This window comes from Phyllostomus discolor, chromosome 10 (genome assembly GCF_004126475.2).
Source record: "Phyllostomus discolor isolate MPI-MPIP mPhyDis1 chromosome 10, mPhyDis1.pri.v3, whole genome shotgun sequence".
NCBI lineage: Eukaryota > Metazoa > Chordata > Mammalia > Chiroptera > Phyllostomidae > Phyllostomus > Phyllostomus discolor.
The window spans coordinates 93,842,134-93,864,864 of NC_040912.2; the positions used below are offsets into that span (position 1 = coordinate 93,842,134).

The following is a 22,731-nucleotide window of genomic DNA, read 5'->3' on the forward strand; positions in this document are numbered from 1 at the left end:
CCACCACGGGTCCATTTTCTGTCTCCATAGTGTGGCCTTTTCTAGAACGTCATGGAAATGGCGAGAAACAGTGGGCGGCCTTCGGAGAGTGGTTTCAGAAAGGAGAGTATATTTTTTTTACTCCTAAGGAGGGAGCCTGAGGCTTCTCTGGAACGTGGTTCCTTTCCCCGTGCACGCGTTTGGGGTGCTTCTGCTACAAAAACTTCACGGTGTGTTGCCGCGTCTCCCGTGACTCCTGCTGGGGAGTCCAGGCCACGCCCACCCCTGTGCCCCAGGGCCCTTCTCCCACTAGCCCCCCTGCCTCCCTCTCCCTGCTCGGTGGGGGGGGGGGGGGGCCAGGAGCCAGGGCCTGGCAGCGATCGCCCGCCGCACGGCCTCACCGGCCCCTCGCAGGGAGCTGGCCGAAGCTCGGAGCGGATGCCAACGGGGAGGACCGCACACAGCCTCGGGCTTTGCTAACAGGCACACACCCCCCACTGCCCCCCGCTGGGCAGCTGTCCTCAGCTGGAATGGGGGGGGCGGGGGTGGGGGCAGGCTCTGGTCAGTAATTTTCCTGCAGTCACATCTGCTCCCCGAGATGATAATGGGGCGCAGCTGCAGGCAGACCTGAGGTCAGGGGAGCTCCGGGCGGCATCTGCTTCTGCTGCGGCCCGGGCCGCGTGTCCAGTCCATCGGAGCAGCTGCCTGCCCTCCTCCTCCGGCTCAGTCGGTGCCAGCTCTCTGTCCCCGGGGGTCCCACCGAGGACTTGGGGGGGGGGTCTGTCACTGGTTAGATTGGCTCCAGAAGGTGCTGGCAGGAAGGCCTGAACCCAGGAAGGCCCTGCCCCTCCTGGGTCCCAGCGCCCTCCCTCCGAGGGCGGGTGACACCAGGCAGGGGTGCTCCCCTCGGGCCCCCCGCACACCCACCCCCCAGGCCCCCTGAGCCCCCAGGGAGCTCCAGGTCCAGTTAATGCTCGGAATTCCACCGAGAAGCGGCCCTCGGTCCGGGGGGGGTGTCTGTCCTCACGGAGACGTCTCCTGCCTTGCTGGTCGGCACACGGCCGACCCGGGGCCCCTCCCACCAAGGCTCTCCTCGCCGCCCCCTCAGACGGGGGTGGGGAGGCCCGCAGGTCACGTTCAGCCCCGAGAGACAGGCGGCTGTTCTCCCGCAGCCGCGTCCCCCTGGGCCTCGAGCCTCCGTGATGTGTGCACATTCCCAACATGAGAGGTTTCATGCGTGATGTGCGATGGGGATCGTAATGTTCAAAAACCGCAGGCACTTTCTCTCTCTGTGTCTGCTGTGGCTCGTCATCGCCTCGGGTTTGCTGCTTTGTGGGACAGACGGACGGACGGACAGACAGATGCTTGCTCCACTCGTGAGCAGGAGGCCCGTCCAACGGTGATCGGTTCGTCGAGGCTCATGGAGCCATTTGTCCGTGGAAAACGGACTCCGGGCGTAGCCACGGCCCAGGTGAATCGCTTCCCCGGATCTGTGTCGTCTTACCTGTCCCCTGAGTCTGTCTGTCCCCATGCGTGCTGGCTGCTCTGTCTGGTGTTTGTTCGGCTTTCACTGCCTGGCGGGGGGCTAGGCGGGGCTGTGGGTGCAGGTTCTGCGCTGTCGGGAAGACCACTTGGGGGCTCTGATGGCCCCCGCCCTCCCTAGCGTGTGGCTCGGCTCGTTCGCCGCGTGCGTGTAGGGCAGGGGTCTCCTGACGCCCCTCGTGCCCACCTCTCTCCTCATGCACGTCTACCTACCGTGGGTCGCAGAACTCCGGGCATTTGGAGGCTGAGGGAGGCGGGCAGGTGTGTGCGACCCTGTGCAGACAGCTTCCCGGGGACAGCCCTTCCCGTTACGTCACTGCCTGTTCCACTGACGCAGGGTTCTTTCCCGGGAGACCCCTCTCGGCCGAGGCTGGACAGCTCTGACTGGGGCAAAGTCCTTCTTTAGACCGATTTAAGTCTGCTTTCTAAATGATTGATCTGAGAGAGAGAGAGGAGGAAACATCGACCTGTTCTACTTAGTGGTGCTCTCATTGGTCGATTCTGGCTCGTGCCGTGATCGGGGACCGAACCCGTAACCTTGGTGCATCGGGATGACGCTCTACCTAACTGAGGTACCTGGCCAGGGCCCAGACTCCTTTCTGAAACGTCCTGTCTGCTGACTTCCGTGCCTCCTTTGATGCAACGGTGGCCCGTGGGACGTCTCACCGTGATGAGCATGCTCCGTGTCTGCGTGTCCGAGACGGTGGCGAGGAGCACCAGCGGTATGGCCAGCGTGGCTGACTCGGTCTACAGTTTTACTTCACTGTACGTGACCTGAATCTAAACAGCCGCGTGGAGCTGGTGGCTGCCGGGCGAGACACTCCAGCCGCAGAGCGACACTGAGTGACGTGGCTTCCCCGGGCCCCTCGACGGCCTGCAGGTGCGGGAGGGTGGCCCTCACCTCACACACCCTGAGTCTGCCCTCTGCCCGGCGGGACACGCTTCCTCAGGACAAACGGGCAGACCCCCACGGCTCGGCCACCCGGGCTCACCTAGGCTAGAACCTGGATCAACACTGACGTGGTTCGTGATAACACAGAGAAGCAGCAGTCAGTAACCAAAGGAGTTTCCGTTCTTCCTGTGACGAGTGTCCTCTCCGGTCCCCTGGTCCTCTTACGTACACAGAGGTGTCCGGCCCCCTGACCCAGGGCGGGGATGTGCTCAGGGGAAGGTCAGCGTCAAAGAGGGCCCTGTTCCCTTAGGCACCTCCCCCCAGACCGTCAGCTCGCAGGGGTCCTCGGCTCAGTAAAGCAGGGCGTGAGGGGCAATGCTGCTGACCCCCCGAGGGACAGCTGGACTGTCTTGTTGGGCGAAAACCGTCCGTGTCCGGGGGTGCCTCTGGCCACCTACCGTTCTCAGAGGGCGTAGGGGGGCAGAAACGGAGCAGAAACACACGCCCCCCCCCCCCCCATATAGCAGCACCACCCTGGGACGGGCAGGCTCCACAGACCAGGAGCCCACGTCAGAGGTCAAGGTTCAATTCTGTTTTTAGTGACCAAACATTGCATCCTTCCCAATTTCCAGAGGTTTTATTTTTTTTGTCTTTTTCCATCTCGAGCAAGTGCAAACATCCTTTTCTAGGGACTTTTTAGAGCTCCCGGGCACCCCAGCATTCAGACCGGTTGGAATAAACAGCATGTCCCACAGCGCGATGCCGGCGGGGAGGGAGGGGCCCCTGCCTGGCTGATAGGCCGCCGTGTCCCAACGAGGCAGACGCTGCGCTTTGCTCGAACCGACGAGCCCTCCCAGCCAGCGCGTGTGTATCAGCCACCAGCAAAACGGACGCTGGCAGCTGCCCTCCCCTCGTGAAGTGTCTTGGCCCTGTCAGGCCTCGTGGTGACAGGCCAGAGAAGCCAGGATGGCCACAGCAGAGACCACGGGGACAGGGGGCAGACACGGTGACAGGAGGGGCAGGAGGGGCAGCCACTTGCTCCCCCTGGTGCGACTTCAGCACCGCACACGTCCAGGTGGGTCTTTACCTTTCAGAAAGGCTTTTGGTTAGAACAGAAAGGAGCTGTTGCTACTACAGACTAGGGTTCAGACCGAGGGTGGAATCACGGGTATCACCATCACGGTGGTCTCTGAGGACAGAGATGACTGTTGTGCCGGTGATGATGGTGATGGTGGTGAAGGAGAGGAGGGGGAGGAAGAAGAGGATGAGAGGAGGAAGAAGGAGGGTGAGGAAGGAGGGGGGAGGTGAGGAAGGAGGGAGGAGGAAGAAGAAGGAGGAGGCGGGGGAGGAAGGAGGAGGAGGCCATAACAAGGACCGTGCTGGCGACCCTGCTGACGGCAGTGGCGCCAGCGTGGAAGGTAATGGCGGCGGGGACGATGACAACATCGTTGGTGACGATGGGGACATCGCAGGAGGCTTCATCCTCATTTCTCGGGGCCTCTCTTTGGGAAGAGGGCCTGAGATAAGGAAAAGTCTGGAAGGAGCTGGTAACAGGGCGTCCACGGGGGTGAGCAGATCGCACCGTGTGCCCCGCTGCATGCTGGGAGCAGACCCCGCCCCCCCCCGCCCCGCCCCCAAGATGAAGAGTGTGCGGCTCCCTGGGCAGCCCCACCGTCCAAACAGAAACGGCCCCGGGCTGGGTGCACCGGGTGGGATCACAGCAGCCAGACCCGTACACAAGCTGCAGGGCACACTCAGCCGGCTGCAGGTGGACAGACTCCGGGAGCCTGGGCTGGGCTGCGGGTCCCGGGTTTGAGGAGTAGACCTGGACCCGTGCCGAGTCAGGGGCGGCCCTCAGGGTGGGGCGTGAGAAGGAGGGTGCCCTGGTCTGCCCTCTCCTCGGGCGAAGGAGGCCCTGATGACGTGGTGGGGGCGCCGGCCGCACGCGGAGCGAGAGGTGGGGAGAGGTCACTCCCGCCCTCCTGGAGGCCCCTGGCGCCCTGGCCCCAGACGGACTCTCCACCCCCAGACCAGGACCTGCTCCCATCCCCCCACCTGCTGGGCCCCTGGACAGCCCAGAGGGCGCTCGCACCGGCTGGCCGAGACAGAGTGACCGGAGGAATGCGCACATGCCGGTTCCGCTGCAATCACCGCTTGTCAGGGCCGGGAGGGGAGGAGGAGGAGGAGGAGAAAAGGCGTGGCCGAGGACGAAGCACGGGTTGGGAACACGTTACCAAAAATAACGCAGAGAAGAAACAAACCCCCCGCCCCTTGGACGCACTTCAGATCCCCCCCCCGCCCCCCCCCAGTGCCATGCGCGCACCCGAGGAGGACGGCGAGGAAGCCCAGAGCCCGTCGTGCCAGCCCGGCACTCCCTCCCCGGCCACCAGCCCCGCTGGCCGGGTCCTCGCCCCCACGGGCCCTACTCTCCGCTGGGAAGATGCCGTCGGGAAGTTAGTGCGGTGTCCGGTGGGGATAACAAGGAGGGCAGACGGTGGGGCGTAAAATCGGGGCTCCCGGCAGCAGGGGGGCCGGTCCCATGGAGGCAGGGGCAGGAGGAAGTGCGGTGGGCCCCAGGGATCTGAGGGTGGGCCCTGGGGGGCGGGAGCGGGGGGTTGGGGGAGGCCAGTGTGGCCCCAGGACACGGGTTCCAGAGGGCGCACAGAGGGTGGCCTCTGCACGCCTCACCTTTATAAACACACGGTGACGTACATGACCATCTCCCTGGCCGACCTTCACCCCACGAGCCACCGAGACCCAGCTTCCCCACGTGAACAGGACAGCCGGAACCACCCCAGTCCAGGCAGGTGTGGCTGGCTCCCGAGTCCGTGCCCGCCTCGGACAGGCTGGCCGCAGGTGCCGAAGTAAGGGGGCACGTCTCCCTGCGGACGGACGGCATCCAGGCCCCAGACTGAGCTGCGCGCTGGGAGGCGTGGGGGCCGGGAATCAGCTGCTTGAACCGGGAGCTTTGTGGCCTTGTCTTTAGTCCTGCAAGGTCATCGTGGGCAGGGCGTGATGCCCGCAGCCAGGGCACATGACAGGTGTGACGGGCGCTGCCGAGGAGCCGCCGCTCCTTGCTGGGGCTGCGTGCACCTGGGGCGTGGATGTCAGTCACCGCACTCCCTGAGGATCCGGTGTGAATAGCCCCGGTCCAGCCGGACACCGGGCACCGTCTCGTTCCAATGATGATGCGCTGTGCATTGTTAACGATTCCTGGTGCCTGCCGCTCCGTCCCCCGGGTCCCGGGGCCTGGGGGCTTTTCCATGAATTGTTGAAAAAAACAGGTACTGCCCTGGCTGGTGTGGCTCAGTGGATGGCTTGCAGGCCTGCGAACCAAAGGGTCGCCAGTTCGATTCCCGGCCAGGACACAGGCCTGGGTTTTAGGCAAGGTCCCCAGTAGGGAGCGCGTGAGAGGCAACCACACATTGATGTTTCTCTCTCTCTCTTTCTCCCTCCCTTCCTCTCTGTCTAAAAATAAATAAATAAAATCTTTAAAAGGAAAAAAAATACACGCAGTTTCACCATGAAAGTCGGGTTGTGCTCCTTGGCTGTGCCGACCCAACCGTGAGCTGGTCTCAGACACTGGACCCGCCGTCGTCAGCTCTGGCGGACTGTTGAGAATCTTAGGACAAGCTCATTTCAAAAAACGATGTTGATGTCCTGTGCTGTGTCTCAGGCCCTGGTGACCACTGACGTGCATCAAAATAAATAAACGCACCCCTTGCCCACACGGAGGGGCTTTGCCTCCGGGCCCCGCCCTCAAGCCGGCTCCGGAGGGGTGCCCCTGGCTGCCCTCAGGACGCAGCCAGGACGACCTGAGCACTGTTCGGGGCTCTGGGCACCGGGGTGGGGGCTGGAGAGGCCACAGCCCTGCCGTGTCACCGTGGACCCGAGCGCTACCCAGAGTGGTGCTGCTCGTGATCTGGGCAGCACGGTCCACAGCCGTCACCTGCAGGCCCTGCAGTGAGGACACGTGACCGGCCCAGAGCGTGTCACCAGGGGACGCGTGGGACCTGCAGGTCTGGAAGCCTCGTCACCGAGACGGAGGGACTGCAAGGTGCCCTTTGCAAGGACACGAGCTGTTGGTCCGTCTCCTGGCGGGGAAAGTGCAGAAATGACAGCGTGTCCCGGCAGCACCTGCCGAGACGGTCGGTTCTGACAGGTTCCGATTCTTTCTCTAATGAGAGACCCGGGGACACGTCATCCGCATGGGCCCCCCGGTGTAGGGGACGCTCCGGCAGATCACGGTGCCCCCGTGAGTTTGCGCCTGGGCACCCGCACCCCTTGCTGGCCCCACGGTCCCTGCGGGGGAGGGGCCGTGTCCTATTCACTGCTTGTGACTCGTAATTCCCAAGGCGTTCGCCGCCTCTGACGGAGTCACGCCCTCTCTTGTGTTTTTGGGTTGCCTTCCTCAGTGCCCTCGGTGCCTCCTCGTTCCCGGCGTTCGGGGTCCGAGAGGAGTGCAATGTGGTTTGGTGATTGGACGCACACAGACCTGTCCGTGGGAGGCTGGGACCCGAGACGCTGCAGGGAGTGGCCCTGAGGGTCCCGGGTGGGTTCTGCCCTGAGCTGTGCCAAGTGGCCCCGCTGCACCCAGACTCCTGGGGGCCGCTCGGGCCGGCTCCCAGACCCAGGGCGAGTGCAGGGCGGGCTGGCAAAGACCCCTTGCAACCCCCGATTGCGTGACTGATTTCTTGCGATGGCGACAGTCCCGTGTTCGTGTGATGCTGACTTTGAAAACAGCCGAGTAGTGTGGGAAGTCACTGAAGAGCAGCGAAGGGTTCCTGACACTGCCCCAACCCCCGCTGTCTCTCGTCAGCTCCTTCCCCTCCTGCCCCTCCGTCCCGGCGTTTCCTGTCCCCAAAGTCACCGTGCCGAGGGGACAGGGTCCTGGACTAGGATCCCACGCCCCACGCCCCCATTGCCCGTCGCCCTGCCCCAGCACCGAGCACCAGCAGCTCTGTGCTATTCCGTAAGGGCCGGGCAGAGCGGTCGGTGCCGGCCAGCGGCCTTCCTTCCCACCGTGAGGGGGGGGCGGTCCGCAAACTCTCTAACTCTCTGCACGGCACCCTGCCTGCGTGCCCCCCCCCCCGCCCGCACCCCTGCACAGGAGACGCCCCGTCTCCGCTCCGTCCCTCGAGTCTGCGGAGCGAGTGGGGGGGTGGGTCCCGCTGCGGGTTCCCTCCCGCACGCACACCCTCGCCTCCCTCCCGTTCACAGCGCGTGGGCCTCGCTTTCCCAGGCTCCGGCGTTCCTTTTAGTCTCAGACGGGAAGGGGCGTCTGACCCGAATTACGAGAATCGGTGAAGCAAAGCCGGCCCATTTTTCTCCGCGCTGGGAGGGAGGGCTGCCTGGGGGCTCTCCCAACTTGCTGGGAGCTCAGCTGGGAGCTCAGACAGGTGGGTGCTTGGAGGGTGCTCAGCTGGGTGCTCAGCCGGGTGCTCAGCTGGGAGCTCAGACAGGTGCTCGGAGGGTGCTCAGCCGGGTGCTCAGCTGGGTGCTCAGCCAGGTGCTCAGTTGGGAGCTCAGACAGGTGCTCTGAGGGTGTGTCAGCTGAGTGCTCTAAGGGTGCTCAGCTGGGTGCTCAACTGGGTGCTCTGAGCGTGCTCTGAGGGTGCTCAGCTGTGTGCTCAGCAGGGTGCTCAGCTGGGAGCTCAGACAGGTGCTCTGAGGGTGTGTCAGCTGAGTGCTCTAAGGGGGCTCAGCTGGGTGCTCAGCTGGGTGCTCAGAGGGGGCCCAGCTGGGTGCTCGGAGGGTGCAGGAGAGGGACTGGAATTTGCATTTGAGCTGAAGGCACAGTACCTGGTGACCACCTGGCTGTCACCCCCAAGTCACAGTAACAAGACGCAAGTACGGCTTTGAGGAAACCTCCAAGGTATCCCCGATGTCTTTACGTCCACTGCACGTGAAGATGCAAACGGCGTGGAAAGTAAGAGAAAGCCTGGCATCACGAACCTTCTAGAAGGAAAACGAAATGCAGGCGGCTGACGCAGGCAGAACCTGGAGAAAACCACATGGAGCACGAGCTGTTTTCTGAAGCGGGACCCCCCGCGCCCACCCGCGGACCTCCACAGACAGACGCTCGGGGCGGGTTGGAGCTGCTTCGAGGGGAGTCACAGCACCCAGCTTTATTGCAGACAAAGTGCATTTCTTCGGATTCCTGGCAGCACAAGAAATTCACCTCCATGGCCCATTTGCTTTAGCGGAGGGTACGTTGGAGCGGAAGGTGAAGGAGGCTGTGAATGGCAGTGCTCGTGGCAGCGTTAGCTGTGCCAGCTGTCGGGTGACGCATGTGCGAACCACTCACCGTGCTTAAACCCCCCCGGGGGGGGGGGGCAGGCGTGTCCCAGGACTCGGAGGCAGCGGCGGGGGTGGGGCTGGCAAAGGCAGGCACCCTGGGGCCTTGCAGGGTGGGACAGCTGGTGGGACAGGGACACGTATGAGAGACAAGGATGGACGGAGGGGGGTGCCCGTCTCGTGGCTCACCACCCTGTGAGTCACACACAGCCCCAGCAGTTCCTTCGTTTGCTGGGACGGCCATCACAGGGTCCCCCGCCCGGTTTCTGCACGACAGAAGGGTGCGTCTCCCGCTCTGGGGGCCGGGTGTCCACCGTCAGGGCGGGGGCGCGTGGCTCCTTCTGAGGCCGTGGGGGACCGTGTGCCGGGTGGCTGCCCCCAGCCTCACGCGGCGTCTCCCCGTCCCAAATCTCTGGGTCTGAACATCCCGTTCTCATCAGGACACCACCCGAGGGACCTCATCTTAGCTTGATTACTTCCTTCTGTAAAGAAAGCCACGGTGGGCGGTCCCAGAGGTGAGGACGCCAATGCATCTTTCTGGAGGACACCATAGCTCAACCTGTCACCAACAGTTAGGAGGGAGCAGCCCCTTGGGTCCTTGTTTTACGTTTAGATTCTTTCAGACCCCAGAAGACGTCACAGACCCACACGGTCCGTTTGCCTACGCGATGGAGCTTGCACTCCACAAACACACCGGAATCCCAAGCCCTGGATTGTATACCAAGAGACGGTGCTCACTCAACCCCTCCCCCCGAGGTCCGACCCTCTTTCTAAGGGGAAGCGGACACGCACCGATGGAAACACTGTGACGCTGAACTCGCAGACGCTCAGAGCAGACACTTTTGTCAGCGGGGGCTGTTGATGGCCCCCTCCCCCTGGAGCCGTGGCTCGTGTCCCGGACACGGTGACACGGGCACCCTGACTATCGCCTGCGTTCCAGCTGGCCACCCAGGGGCATTGTCACTGTCGCTGATTCCGAGAGCGAAACACTAGTGCATGAAATTAGCAGCGTTATAAATAGATGACCGCCGCCGTGGCACACAAAGGCTGCAGCTACGCCTCGGCAACCACGGAACACGGTTCCAGGCCAGGCTTGCCGAACCCCTCCGTGTTACTCGGGCGCCCGCCGGCGGGTCAGGCGCCCGCTGCCTCACGTGCATCCTGGCGCGCGGTGCCTGAGAGGGCGCCGGCGGAATTGGCGTGCTTCCTAAAGCAAACAAGGATGCTCAGAACTCTAGGGGGTCTTTATCGTGTATCGGGCTTTGTCTGAGAACAAAAGTTGGATGGGAGGCAGAATTACCGTCAGCAACACTAGAGGCTCAGGAGAGAAACAGATTATCATCTTCGGAACGGAAGACAAAGAAACCTAGTGTTGTAGCTCAGCGAGTATCCATCCGGTGAGGGCCGAATGACAACAACAAAAAAAACAACTGAAGTACCCGTATGTTCGTTACAGCGTTACTTGCGACCGCCAAGACTGGGAAGCAGCCCCAGTGCCTGTGGGAGGACGAGCGGGTGAAAAAGTGCGGTGCGTTTACAGGGTGGAATAGTACGCAGCTGCAAAACAAACAAACAAACAAGGAAATCTCACCCTTTGCAACAGCACGGACGGACCTGGAGAGCATTGTGCCGAGTGAAATGAGCCAGCCAGAGACAGACAAGCACCGCGTGTGATTTCACTCACCCGTGGGATCTGATAAACAAAGGCGCTAACTTGGGCAAAGCAGAAACAGAGTCAGAGACACGGGACAGACGGACGGCGGTCAGAGGGCGGGGCTTGGGGGCGGTGAGCAGGGTGAGGGGACTAAGCAAAGAGAAGAAAGACTCGGGGACACGGACGGCAGTGTGGTAGTCACCAGAGGGGGAGGGGAGGGGAGGGAGAAGAGAGTAAGGGGGGGAATGGGGACAGGAAGAAACTTGGGGTGGGGAACACACGATAGGCAGGCAGACGATGGGTCATGGAACTGCACCCCGACAGCTGCGTGATTTTATGAACCAAAGTCACCCCGATAAACTCAACAAAACAGGAAAAACACCGACGTCATCTGTCGTCACCGACAGTCACCAGGGTGGCTGGCCGAGGAGACGGCGCCCCGCCGTCTGTTACCAACCCCCACAGGCTTGTCATTTCCAGAACGTCACCTAAGCAGAGCCAGAGCGCGTAACCCCTTAGTGATGTAAGGGGGTCACACGTGCAGCCGGTGGCGGCCTCCGCAGCGGAGGGCTTCAAAAACTGCAAAGTGGAACTTCAGCTTTATGACTCAGGGATTCCACCTCTGGGGGGTTATCCGAAGAAACCCAAACGCTGATTTGAAAGGGGGCCTGACCCCCGGTGTCCACTGCAGCGTTGTTTACAGTGGCTGAGGCGCGGAGGCAGCCCCAGCGCCCGCCAGCAGTGGATGGGGGCGAAGCAGATGAGGCGTGCACGAGCCTGACTCCGCCACGAGGGATAAAGTGACACGAAACCTCACCCGCGGTGACAGCACGGTGGCCCTAGCTGGACGGCAGGTCCCGCACTGTTGGGAAGGAAAGTCGTCCTACCAGAGAGGAGACCAAGAATGTTTCACTTCCGTTGAGTCTTCTCCTAATGATTCTCTTACATCTTGACTCTTTACCAAAGATTTCCACGCGTGCCCAGTTAGCTACTCGGGGTCCTCTAGAAAAATCGCTTTAAAAGTCATTACAACGAGGGGCCTGACTTCGTGAAAAGGATATGAGAGAAGCTGGCAGCGTCCGCAGGCGCGCGTGCCAAGTTCAGGGACTGAGCGCGAGGGTGGCCATGCCTTCCGCCTGAGAGGGGAGGACCCCTCCCCCCCGGGAAGGACCACTGGCTCCTCCAGGGGGTTTTCCTCCGTCACTCAGCTTCCCCGTCGGGACTTAGAGTTCACCGGATCACCAGCCGTGGGAGCGAGGACCGAGGCGGGGCAGGAAGCTACGTTGTGTGGGCAACGTGTCGGCTCACGGGGGCAGTGCCCAGGGACACCCGGGGGTGGCTCAGGAGATGAAGACCCAGGCAGGGCCCGGCTGTGCCGCGAGGTGGGATCTCTGCGGAGCCCTGGGAGCGAAGGGGGCGTCCAGGGGCGTAAGCGGTTTCTGTGACAGCAGGAGCTTGTCGTGTCTGACCTGTGGGGGGCAGAGCCCGTGGTGTAGGAGTAGGTCTCTGGGCCACGCAGGGAAATGCAAACACGTGTGCACCCAGCCCCAGCGGAGGGCCGAGAGCTGGGGCAGTCCTCCGTGGGGCCTGAGGGGCGCTCTGAACGGGGAGGAATTTTAGCCGCCACCAGGTTCGGTCCACCTCTCCCCACCTCCTTTCAATGCCCCAGGGGCTGCTGAGCCTTTCCAGTGTGGGGGAGCTTTAACGCCCCCCCACCACCCATGTTAGCCTCCCCATCTGACATGATTTCCTCGTAGCAGGTGCTGGCCAATGTCCTCTCCCCTCGGGCCAGATGGCAGCCACCCACACTTACTCAGGAAGCTCTTTACACCCCAGCAGGACCCCCGCTGCCCCTCGGCCCCCTCTCTCCCCGGCAGCCCCCCCCCCCATTGCTCTGGGGTGTCCCAGGCGGCTTTCTGTCCAGGCTCCCGCCCGCCTGGCCACCTTCCCAGGAGTATTTGGGCTTCTCCGTCTTACTCCTCCCAGGAAAAAGGCAACGCCCTCCACGAGTCTCCTTCCCCAGGCGGTGATTAAGGGAGTGAGTTTCCAAGACGAGATCTTCCCGGTCTCTTCCCAGAAAAATGGGATGAACTGCTTCCCTCCTGTCCCGGCCACGCAATGGAAGATGCGCTGGTTGTTTGAATTATGCAGAGAAGGGCCCAGGTGGGAGGGGAGGAGGCTCCCCCGCCCCACCTGCCCCGTGGCCCCGCGGGCCTCAGCCGCCCCAGAATGGGCCTCTCGGAGGCAGGGTAGCTGCTGGGTGACGGGCGGATTGTAAGATGGGTGGTGGGGGGAACGGATTGCTAGCACCAGGGGGTGGGGCTTTTAGATGCGAGCATCAAGACCAGGGTTTAGGAACGTGCTGGGTCCGCGTGGCAATTCGTGAAGCGTTTTTGCAAACACGAGACATCTGTCCCCTTGCCTCCTTCTCCCCGCCCCCGCCGGGAGCTGGGGAGACGTGGGGTGCGGCCTCTGTTGTTGGAACTCATTGCCTCCTTCAAGGGTCATCAGGATGCGAGGAGACTCGGGGCGGGGGCGTGTCCGTTACCGGGACCGTGATGACGGCATCGCGGGTGTTCGTGTGCGTCTGAACACCACACCCAAGTACACGCGTGTCGTAGTGACGTGCCGTGCTCCGTCTGCCCGTGACGTGAAGCCGCTCTCAGAAATGCCCTCCGGAGACAAGGAGAACTTCCCCGGAGCGCCGTCTCCACGAAGTGCCTTGTCTGGCGGGCGGGGCTTGCTTTCTCCCTCCCGGGCCGACCGCGTGGTCACTCCCAGTACAACGGGGGCCACGCGCCCCTAGAGCCCAGGCGAGTGTCCTCCTCCTTCTCCCTCCGCAGCAGAAGGTCCTGTGCCCCGAGGGGACAGGCCCGCCGGCACACCCTCCATTTCCCCCCATTTCAAAGCGGGGACCCGCACATTTCCCAGCTTCTTCCGGAGCTGTTTTCCTTACCGTCCTTCAGGCTCTATTTTCTCTCGTCCTTGGCTTCCCACCCAGGTCATTTCCCTTCCTTTTTTGTTTCCCAAACGTCGTTTTCTTGCCCCTGCCCAAACTGTCTCGTCCCCAGTCCTCTCCCCCAGCATTTCAGCCTCCGTTCACATCACATTGCTGCGCCTTGTGTCTTTTCTCTCTTAACTCGTTTGTCAGTGGCAGTTGGCATTCAGTATTGTTGCGTGTCAGCTTCAGGGGACAGCCCAGTGCCCAGACGGCCTTCTTCCGGCCACGGCGTCCCTGACCCAGGCTCAGGGGACCCTGCTCTGAGCTCCCCCACCCGCCGTGGCACGCTCATCCCCCTGCATGGGTGCAGCACCGGCTCGAGTCAGAACGGGGCTGCAGACGCCTCCCGAGCAGAAGGGAGATCAGGGGACGCCATTCTGGGGTGGCAGCAGGAAGTCCCCTTGGACTGGAAGATGTGCCAGTGGGTTAGCAGTGACGAGAGCCCCGGCTGGTGTGGCTCAGTGCATTGAGTGCCAGCCTGTGAACCTAAGGGTCGCCGGTTCGATTCCCAGTCAGGGCACATGCCTGCCATGCATGCCAAGTCACCACTAGGGGGCGCACAAGAGTCAACCACACATTGGTGTTTCTCTCCCTTTCTCTCCCCCTTCCCCTATCAATCAATCAATCAATCAATCAATAAAATATTTTAAAAATAAAGAAGTAACTAGAAAGGAGGCCGTGTAGACTTTCTTCCTAGCCACCGAGGTCATTAAATGGGGAGAACAGCAAGGGAATGAGGCCAGGCATTTCTCTCTTTTAGTGCAGGAGATGCCTGTCCTACACCTGTGGGAGAAGGGGCAGGGGGAGGGGGGAGCATGAGGCAGGGTCCCGAGTGGCCGAGGAGCTACTGACGCTCAGCAGGAGGCCGAGGGACAGGGACGGGGACCCCAGAGCTGAGTCTCAGAAGGGAATGCGGGTGGCTCTTTCCGCTGGGAGGATGGACAGATGGACGGACCGGAAGGCTGCCCTCTGGCACTTGCCGGAGGGATGGAGGGGGCAGGACTTGAGAAAGACTTCGGTGCCCCCAAGGGCAGACGCACCGGAGCGGAGGAGGAAGAACCCAGAAGAACCGCCAGGTCAGAAACATCCGAGCGGAAGCGGGTTTTTCGCGCTCGGGGAAGAGCTCGGTCCGGGAATGCCGAGTCCGGGTGCCTGTGCGGCCCGAGGCGGGAAGCGTGGAGGTGGAAGCTGGTCCGCGGGGGGGGGGGGGGGGGGGGGGCGGGGGGGGTGGGGCTGTGTGAGGTCTCCGTGCCATGCTGGGCTGCACAGAATTCTTGCAGGTTTGCCCCAATTCTTGAGGGAAAAATAAGGGGTGCACCTTATACGTGGGGAAGTCCCTAAAGTACCTGGTGTCTGTTTTGAGTTTTATAGCAATTTGTTACATAGAACTTCTCATACCATCATATGTTCAAAACAAACACTAAATTCCTTGATAATACAAAAAAAACCCCAAGCATCTAAATAGAATAAAGAAAAAATTGAACTGAAAAATTAAATGAAAGATTTTTTTCCCTGGAAGTTGGGGCCAGAGATATGGGTGTGCCTTATACAAGGCAAAATACGGTATTCCAGGAACACAGGCTCGGCACCGCAGGGACTGGGCGATGTGGAGAGGAAGGGGGTGGGAGTGGGCGAGCGTGGGGGGCGGAGGCGGGAGAGCCCCACGGGGAGGTGGAAGTGTGGCTCAGTGGGTGGGGGTGGGAGCATGTAGGCACAAGGCGGGGCGTTTCGGAACACAAGCAGCCGGCCGGTATCAACTTACCCCGGGACGCACCCCGGACCTGACACTTCCTCCCCCACACCAATATGGAACACCAGAGTACCAAACCGTTTTGTGCGATAGATCAAACCACACTACTTGGCTGAAGTGGTGTTCCCCTCCCGTGAACGGTGTTTTGCAAAACCAGCTTTCACAGGTTCATTCATTTCCCGGGGGAACCCTCTGGTGTGGGAAGAAACCACAGTAACTCACGAACTCGTGAAAACACACGCTTAGAACAGCAACGGTCCTGCGAACGCCAACGCTTAGCTTTCTCTTCCCGCCACCCCCCCCCGCCCCCGCCCCGATCCGAAGCGCTCGGGGCCTGTTTTACAGACAGACACGCAGATGCAACCGATGCAGAGAGGCCACAGAGGAAAGACGGGCTTTCTCAGGGCGAACCCTTTCCGGGAGGAGCAGCTTTTCCTGAGCCTTCCGAGAGGATGGCGGCGTGCACATGCAAGTGCAAACGCACGTGCAAACGTTGTGTGCACCTCCAAGCCTGGCTGCCACCCTGCGCGTCTGGGCCTTTGGGCTCCGGGGGGAGGGGCTGCCTTGTGGGAGAGGCTGTTAGATTGTTTCACCCTGGAAATGAGAACATTGTTTCCTCTTCCTTCCATTTCCCCATTTTGTAGGAGGAACGTGCCAGTCATATGGCACTTTCATTCCTAAGGTTCTCCACTTACCGGAGTTTTTTTCTGGAAGGCTCTGTGCACACCCACGCCCAGCAGATCCGGCCTCTCAGGTGTCCTCTCGCTCTCTCTGCTTCTGGACGCTTTCTCGTTTTTCTCTGAATCCGTGCAGTTAGTGGTTCTGTTTTCCAGATATTGTATCACACTTCCCATCCTCTCGGGCCTCCTTTCCTCTTTGCCTGACCACAGACAGACAGAGGATTGAAAACGGAGAGTCCGTTCTTCTTCCCGCCATCCCGTACGAGGTTATTTTAATTTGTCTCCCTTCTTCTCCTTGGCTCCCCTTGGAAGACACCACAGGGCCGACTTGGAGGGTCCCTTGGGGACCCTAAAGGGGGGGGACGCAGGGGGATGGTGTCGGTGTGGGTTTGCGAATGGCATGACCAGAGGATGAGTTGAAATCGCCACGTCTGGATAAATCACAGAAATGAGCCTTTCACCAGGAAAGACAGTGGGTGTCCCCGACTTTGCCTGTGTATCACATCTGTCGGTATCCCGGGTTTTTCGGTCCACGGCTTGGACTTGCCACTCGAGAGCTAGGAGATGCGCCCTTCCATCAGGCCCTGTCCGGTGCGTTTAGACAGAGACGGACCCCGGATCACATCTCGCTTGGGTTGCGCTTCCATTCCTGAAGCCTCGGTTGTCCGGGCGCCAGAACGCGTCCCCTCTCTGACACGCGCTTTGCATGGGATCTCTCTTCTCTGGTGTCCTGTGTGTCAGCCCCTGTCCTTAGAGGGGGGCCCCCAGTGCGTGCCCCTGAGCCCCCACCCACCCTCGGTGCCAACTGGCAGGAGTTACACCGGGAAAGGGAGGAGGAACATGGTCTGCGAGGGGTCCCCGGGGGCAGCTGAGATTGGGGGGATGACGGGACTCAGGGAACACTCTTCTGGCTATTTTGTTACCTTCGTTTTGGAAGCCACGCCCCCTCCCCCACCCCCGGCCTCGCCCTGAGCTGTCCGTTTATCTACAACTCGCTTCTGACCGCACAGAGGCACAGCCGCGGCCCCAGTCATCCCGTCTGGGTCCATTACTGCCACCCACCAAGGACACGCTGGGAATTTGCCGTCGTTTACAGAAAACTCCCCGAGTGCACGGGTTCCTGTCAACCTCCGACGGCCACCGTGTCCTCATTAGTTCTGAACCACACGGCATGGAGCCGGACTATGGACCCCTGATTTAATTAGCCAGGTCGCCATGGAGACCAAACAGTGCCCAGCACACGGTGGGCACAGGCAGAAAGCGGAACAGGGCTAGCAGATTCACTTCCCCGGTAAATAAATGGTTTTGCCCCCCGCCCCAAGCTCCGGCACAGCTGCCTGCCGCTGGCCCGCCGCGGCTGTGTTCCTGTCCCCCCCCATCCGAGAAGTCCCGTCGCGCCCCCGGCCCCCCCTCCCCCGCTGTGTCCCAACACTTCTTCATTCCGCTCTGTTTTCTGTCTGTTTCAGATCCATCAGCACTCCTACACTGGCTACTATGTCCTGAGCAAAATTCCTCACGGGTAAGATGGTTTTCTCTGTTTCTGTCTTTTCCGTTTTTCTTTTCACGAGAAGCCTGCAGGACAGCGCCCACGGCGGAACACTTGACCGCTTGTTCGGTTGTTAGGAGTTTAAGGGCGGGAAGCAGGCGCCTTGACTTTGACGGCAGGGGGTGGGGCCTCCGGGACTCCTCCCCAGGCCCCTTGAGTCCCCGGCACTTGGCCCCCCGGGAAGCCCCTTCCTCGCTCCGCCAGCCCCTCCCAGCCCCACTCTGGTCCGGTCCGCTGGGCTTGGTCAGCAGCTGCGGGAGTGCAGCGGGGGGACTGGCCCTGAGACCCCCCCCCCCGTGTGGTAAACAGGGTGGCGCCCCGAGCTCACGCAGCCCCTCCAAAATGCGTGACCAGGGGCCTGTCCCCAGGGAGGTCTTCTCCGGAGCCCAAAGACGGTAAGACCTGGCTCAGCTCCGGGGAAGCCGTGTGGTGAGTGGGACACACAGAGAGAGACAGTCACAGAACCAGGGACGGGGCAGGGATGGCTTTTTCCTGTTTGTGTTTCTATTATTTCTCCCCCCCCTCCTCCTCCTCCTTCCCCCTCACCACCCTCCCGTCACCCCACCCTCACCTTCTTCCTCAGCCCACCTTCTTCCCTCAGACCCCCCACAGCTCCTCTCCGTGTCCTGGGAAACGGGGGGTGCTCAGGGATTGTCTGCAGCACCAGGCAGAGGCCCCCGAGTTCTCCCCGCAAACACTTGGCACAACCAGCCAGGGTCCCAACCCGTATCACCCCACGAGAGAGTGTTAGCCCCTCGTAAATGTCTGCAGCCGCCCCGCCCCCACTCGGTCCAGGAAGTGTGAGGGAGGGCGGGGCTCCGGAAAACCAACGTGGAGAAAACCGTTTCCCCCGGGCTCCGAATGAAGAGGGACCCCCGCAGAGGCGAGGCGAGACGCGGCCCCCGGGTTCCCGGTTTCTGTTGTCCACGGGCATCGCTCATCTGGAGCATATTTCACGCCGACACTCCAGTGTTCTCCGAGCAGGAGTGGCTGGCCCTTCTGCTGCTGCTCAAGCAGATGCGCGTCTGCAAAGGTCAGGACAGGCAGCACGTCACCGTGCCCCGAGATTTATCCGCCTCTCCTGGGAACGGCACGATTTACGGCGGAGCCGGCTCTCCCGTGCCGCCTCATGTAAATCCGTGGGACTCCAGACTCGGCCAGCACGTCACGCTTCCCGTCCCCACGGCGCTAGTGTTCGGCTTGCCCCGCCGGAACTTGGGAGGGAGAAACCGATTCCGAGAACTTGGCCCAAGAGGTTGCCAAAGCAGGGGAGCACCGAGGACCAAAATGGCCTGTGGGGGGGGGGACCCGGTGATGGTCTCACGGTCGCCGTCCCCCATGCAGGATGCCCACAGATAATACGCTTTTTGGGGTGTTTCTAAAATAATCACGGTGATCGTGGTTGCCACCGTTTTTATTGGTTGACACCCAGGTACCTTCACCCCCGTACCCCAAAAGAACAGCGTCCTCATCTCCGGCGTCAGCGAGGGCACCGGGTGGTGAACTGCCCACCCGACCCCTCCTAGCGGGCGCCCCGCAGAGCTGCACCCCAGCCCGGGCCTGGCTGGCTCGGGGCCCCGCGCTCCCAAAGCAGCCCCTGGGGTCACATCGGGGACGGCCAGCTGGGTGCCGCGAGAATGCTTCAAACACGCAATGCCGGGCTGTTCAGGCAGGGGCACCGGCCTCTTCTCCCCTAGACTATCCAGTAAAAAACAAATGACAGCAGCCAACACAATGGCAGCCGTCCAGTGTGAACGAATCAAAAGGATACCTATTTCTTTTGGTCAGATCGGCAAAAAATCGAATACTTTTTTTTGAAGGGGCGCACGCCACAGAATGCTAGTGACTAGTGCGTGTGTGCCCTGCGATGAGGGGGCGGGGGACCCCTGAGGTACACTGTAGCCGCTTTCTCCCCAAGCCCTGGGGCAGGTGGAAGGTGTAGCGGACGACTTGCTACATGGACGGGAACACGGTCTGGTGGCTGAGGAAGCCCGCGAGCCTTGCTGTCACCCTGTCACTGACGCTGTGCATCCAGAAATGGCCTCGCTCCGCACCCCCTCTCCCTCTTCGCCCCAAAATCACTTTTGCAAGATGAGTTATCGGATGATTCCCCAACATGGGCAAAATCTTTCTCTTGATGAGGCAAGGGGTTTCCGACCTGGGGGACCTGCTAGGCCTCAGGTGTTTTTCACAGACCCCTCTGATGTTAGCCGGCAGGTGCTAAAGCAGGTGGCGGGCCAGGACCGGTCAGCGTGGGGTACAGAGGAGAGTGGTGAGAGGGAGGAAGGGGGGGGAGAGAGAGAGAGAGAAACATCAATCAGTTGCATCCCATATGCACCTCAACCAGGGATCGAACCTGCAACCTAGGCATGTGCCCTGACTGGGAATTGAACCCCCAACATTTTCGTGTATTGAGATGACACTCCAACCAACTGGGCCACCTGGCCAGGGCTCCACAGTTTAAGAAAAATGACAACAATGCCCACATAATAGGCACATTTTAAAAATCAAGTGGAATGATGTATACCAAAGACACAGCAGAGAACTTTGCTTCTAGGGGACAAATGGGAATGTTAATTTTTAATACTGCAGCATGCAGCCAAGGTGTATTTGTGGCCTCATAATGAAACATTGTCTGGCGTTACATTCTAGGCAGCTCAAGCCCTTTCTGTCACCAGCAAAGGCATGATATAGTACGTAATAAATCCCCCCTTCCCAGTTCCTCAGAGCGAAGGGTTGTTCCACGACACGCAGGTAATTAGATGTGATTTTTCACTTCCCTCTTAAGAGAGCCACCTGCGGCCTCCACGATCCACACTTCTCAATATTCACTATTTCTTGTCTCAGTCGGACCTGCTGCAATTAGGTTGCAGGCTTTCCTGCCGAGACGCGGCGGAAGCACGAAAGGGAACTAAGTCAACAGATACTGGCCGAGGTGCTGTGTTGGGAGTAGCAAAAACAAGGGTTGCCGCCCTTCAGAAGCTCCAACTCTGGTCGGAAAGAGAAGACACAGGCGCGCAGGTCGGTTCGAGCCTCGGACGAGTGTCTGAAACCCTGGACGCAGGAGAGGAGAGGGCTGCGGGCACCAGAGGTCTCCTGAAGGTGGTCTGGGGTGTGCGCTGAGCCTTAGAGGAAGTTCTCTTAGATCAAGTTTATTTGTTGCTGTTTGTTGAATAGACACAGGCAGAGAGGAGATAGCTCGGGTCGAGGGGATCACCCAACAGCTTGGCTGCCTTTGCGAGGGGCCAGCATCTTCCAGGAATCCCTGGGGGGCCGGGCGGGAGCCAGGGGTGTGCAGCCGGGACCCCGCCTGGGCAGGGATGAGGTGGGCGACCCTGAGGACAGGGCACGTAGATGCCACCCCAGCGTGACCTGTCTTTGCGGAAGAGCGTGCTGAGCGCTTGGAGCAGACGAAGACAGCAGGCTCGAATCAGTCTGATGCCCGTGCACAGAGCAGGCGGAAGGGAAGGGGCGCTTAGCAGTACGGTTCAATTAGGAGACCTGGTGGGGGGTCGTGACCCCATGGGCCTGGGCGCCCCGTCAGTGTGGAAGAAGCCACGCGTGATCACGGGAAGCTGGTGTTGTCTTGGAAGATGGAGACTGATTCCGAGTGTCTGTGTGGCACGTCCCTGCAATTAAATCTCAGGCAGCCTGCACCCTGCTGTGAGCTGCGCCTGGTGCGGGAGGAGATTCGAAGCAGCGAGTTCACGGGGAGGGCAGAGTGACTCCCCTCCACCCCCCTGACGCCCCGCGGGACCCTGCCTCTGGGCCTTGCACACAGACAGACACGCCTGGACTCCACGGAGCACGCACCCTGCCCGCCAGAGGCTGCGTGGACAGCATGGCGTGCACACCCTGGGGACGTGCCAGCGTGGAGGCAGGATGCAGAAGAAAGAGAAGTTCTGAAAAGGGCAGTTCGTGTGTCTGTGGCTGCTGCCTGTTCGCCCGGGTTTTCAGGACTCTGGACAGCGCCCGGGCCGCGGGCTCCGCCTCACCTGCTTCCCTCCCTGCCCGCCCTTCCCTGCCCGGCCCCCTCCTCTCTCCCCGCTTCTGCCTCTTTGCGGGGTGGGGGACGGGGACTCCTGTCCAGTGTTACCGTGGGAACACGGGCTTTAGAATCAAACAGATTTTGGGATAAGTCCCCAGTCCGCTGCTCTGCCAGTGCCATCGTGGGAAAGTCCCGTGGCTTCCCTGGACAAGGTCACCCTGGGTGTGTGTGTGCGTGTGTGTGTGTGTGTGTGTGTGTGTGTGTAAACGCAGTGCCCGGCCCGTGGGGTCCGCACGGAGGCTATAGGGAACGCTGTGCAACCCCGAGCTGGTGCATTCGAGCACCCGCGGCGGTGAGTGACGCCATCTGGGGTGTCACCGAGACCGTCCGTCACGCGGCCAAATCGGACCCATCGCCCCTCCCCACGCTCGCCTTGCCTTTGGACGGAAAATGCATTCCGACCCCACTGTCGGCTCAGAGGGATGGTGATGGCTTCCCGGGGCTCAGAGGGGGGCGAAGAGCCCGGCTCCGTGGGGGGAGCTGCGCTCCCCGCCTGCAGCCCGAGAGGAGGAAGACGCCCACCAGGTGTCTGACCGACGCCCCCGAGCGGAGCGGGCTCCTGGGCGTCCCCGATGCCTCTGCTCACTCCTTTCTCCTGCGCACCCCGCCGCCGTGCAGCCCAGAAACTCCCTGCGTCCTGCACCGCGTGCCCAAACCCTCCCGAGCCTCCAGCCCCCCGCGCTGAAGCCCCTCCTCCCACATCCTCCTCCCACGACCTGACTCCCAGGGGACCGTCTGCTCGCTTCACCTCGTCACTTACTCTCGTGCTAAACTGCAGGCGACCTCGTGGCCGATGCACCGCTTTTCTGGACAGAATGTGCACAAGTGGGTTTTTTTTAAGATTTTATTTATTTTTTTAGAGAGGGGAGGGAGAAGAAGAGGAGAGAGAGAGAGAGAGAGAGAAACATCGATGTGCGGTTGCTGGGGGTCATGGCCTGCAACCCAGGCATGTGCCCTGACTGGGAATCGAGCCTGTGACACTTTGGTTCGCAGCCTGCACTCAATCCACTGAGCTACGCCAGCCAGGGCTGCAGAATGGTTTTTGAGATGCATTTGCCAGGCACACGCCCCTCTCCCTCCTTCCTGGTGTCAGAGCGAGGGGTCTGGCTGGGAGGGGCTTGGACAGGGCGGCGGGCGGCGTGACTGCACAAACCCCAGAGGGGGCCGCACCTCAGGCCCTGCTCTGCCTCCCGTGGAACAGTCGTCTGTCGGCAGGAGAAACACCGTCAGCCACGGGCACGGGGAGCTGTTCCCGCCGCCCCAGCCCCGTGAGCTGCTTGCTGTCCTCCAGGACTCCTGGCGCACCGGGACAGTGTCCACACAAACAAGCCCGTTTGAACAT

General features: G+C 61.4%; 1 protein-coding gene across 1 annotated transcript in view; it reads left to right on the plus strand.

Moving 5' to 3' along the window:
• LOC114507648 (dipeptidyl aminopeptidase-like protein 6) overlaps positions 1-22,731 on the plus strand; it is a 158,400-nt gene that overhangs the window by 48,475 nt on the left and 87,194 nt on the right. The window contains exon 5 of the mRNA XM_036010294.1: positions 17,262-17,314. Within this exon, the coding sequence (XP_035866187.1) occupies positions 17,262-17,314 (53 nt within the window). The remainder of the gene's footprint in view (positions 1-17,261; positions 17,315-22,731) is intronic.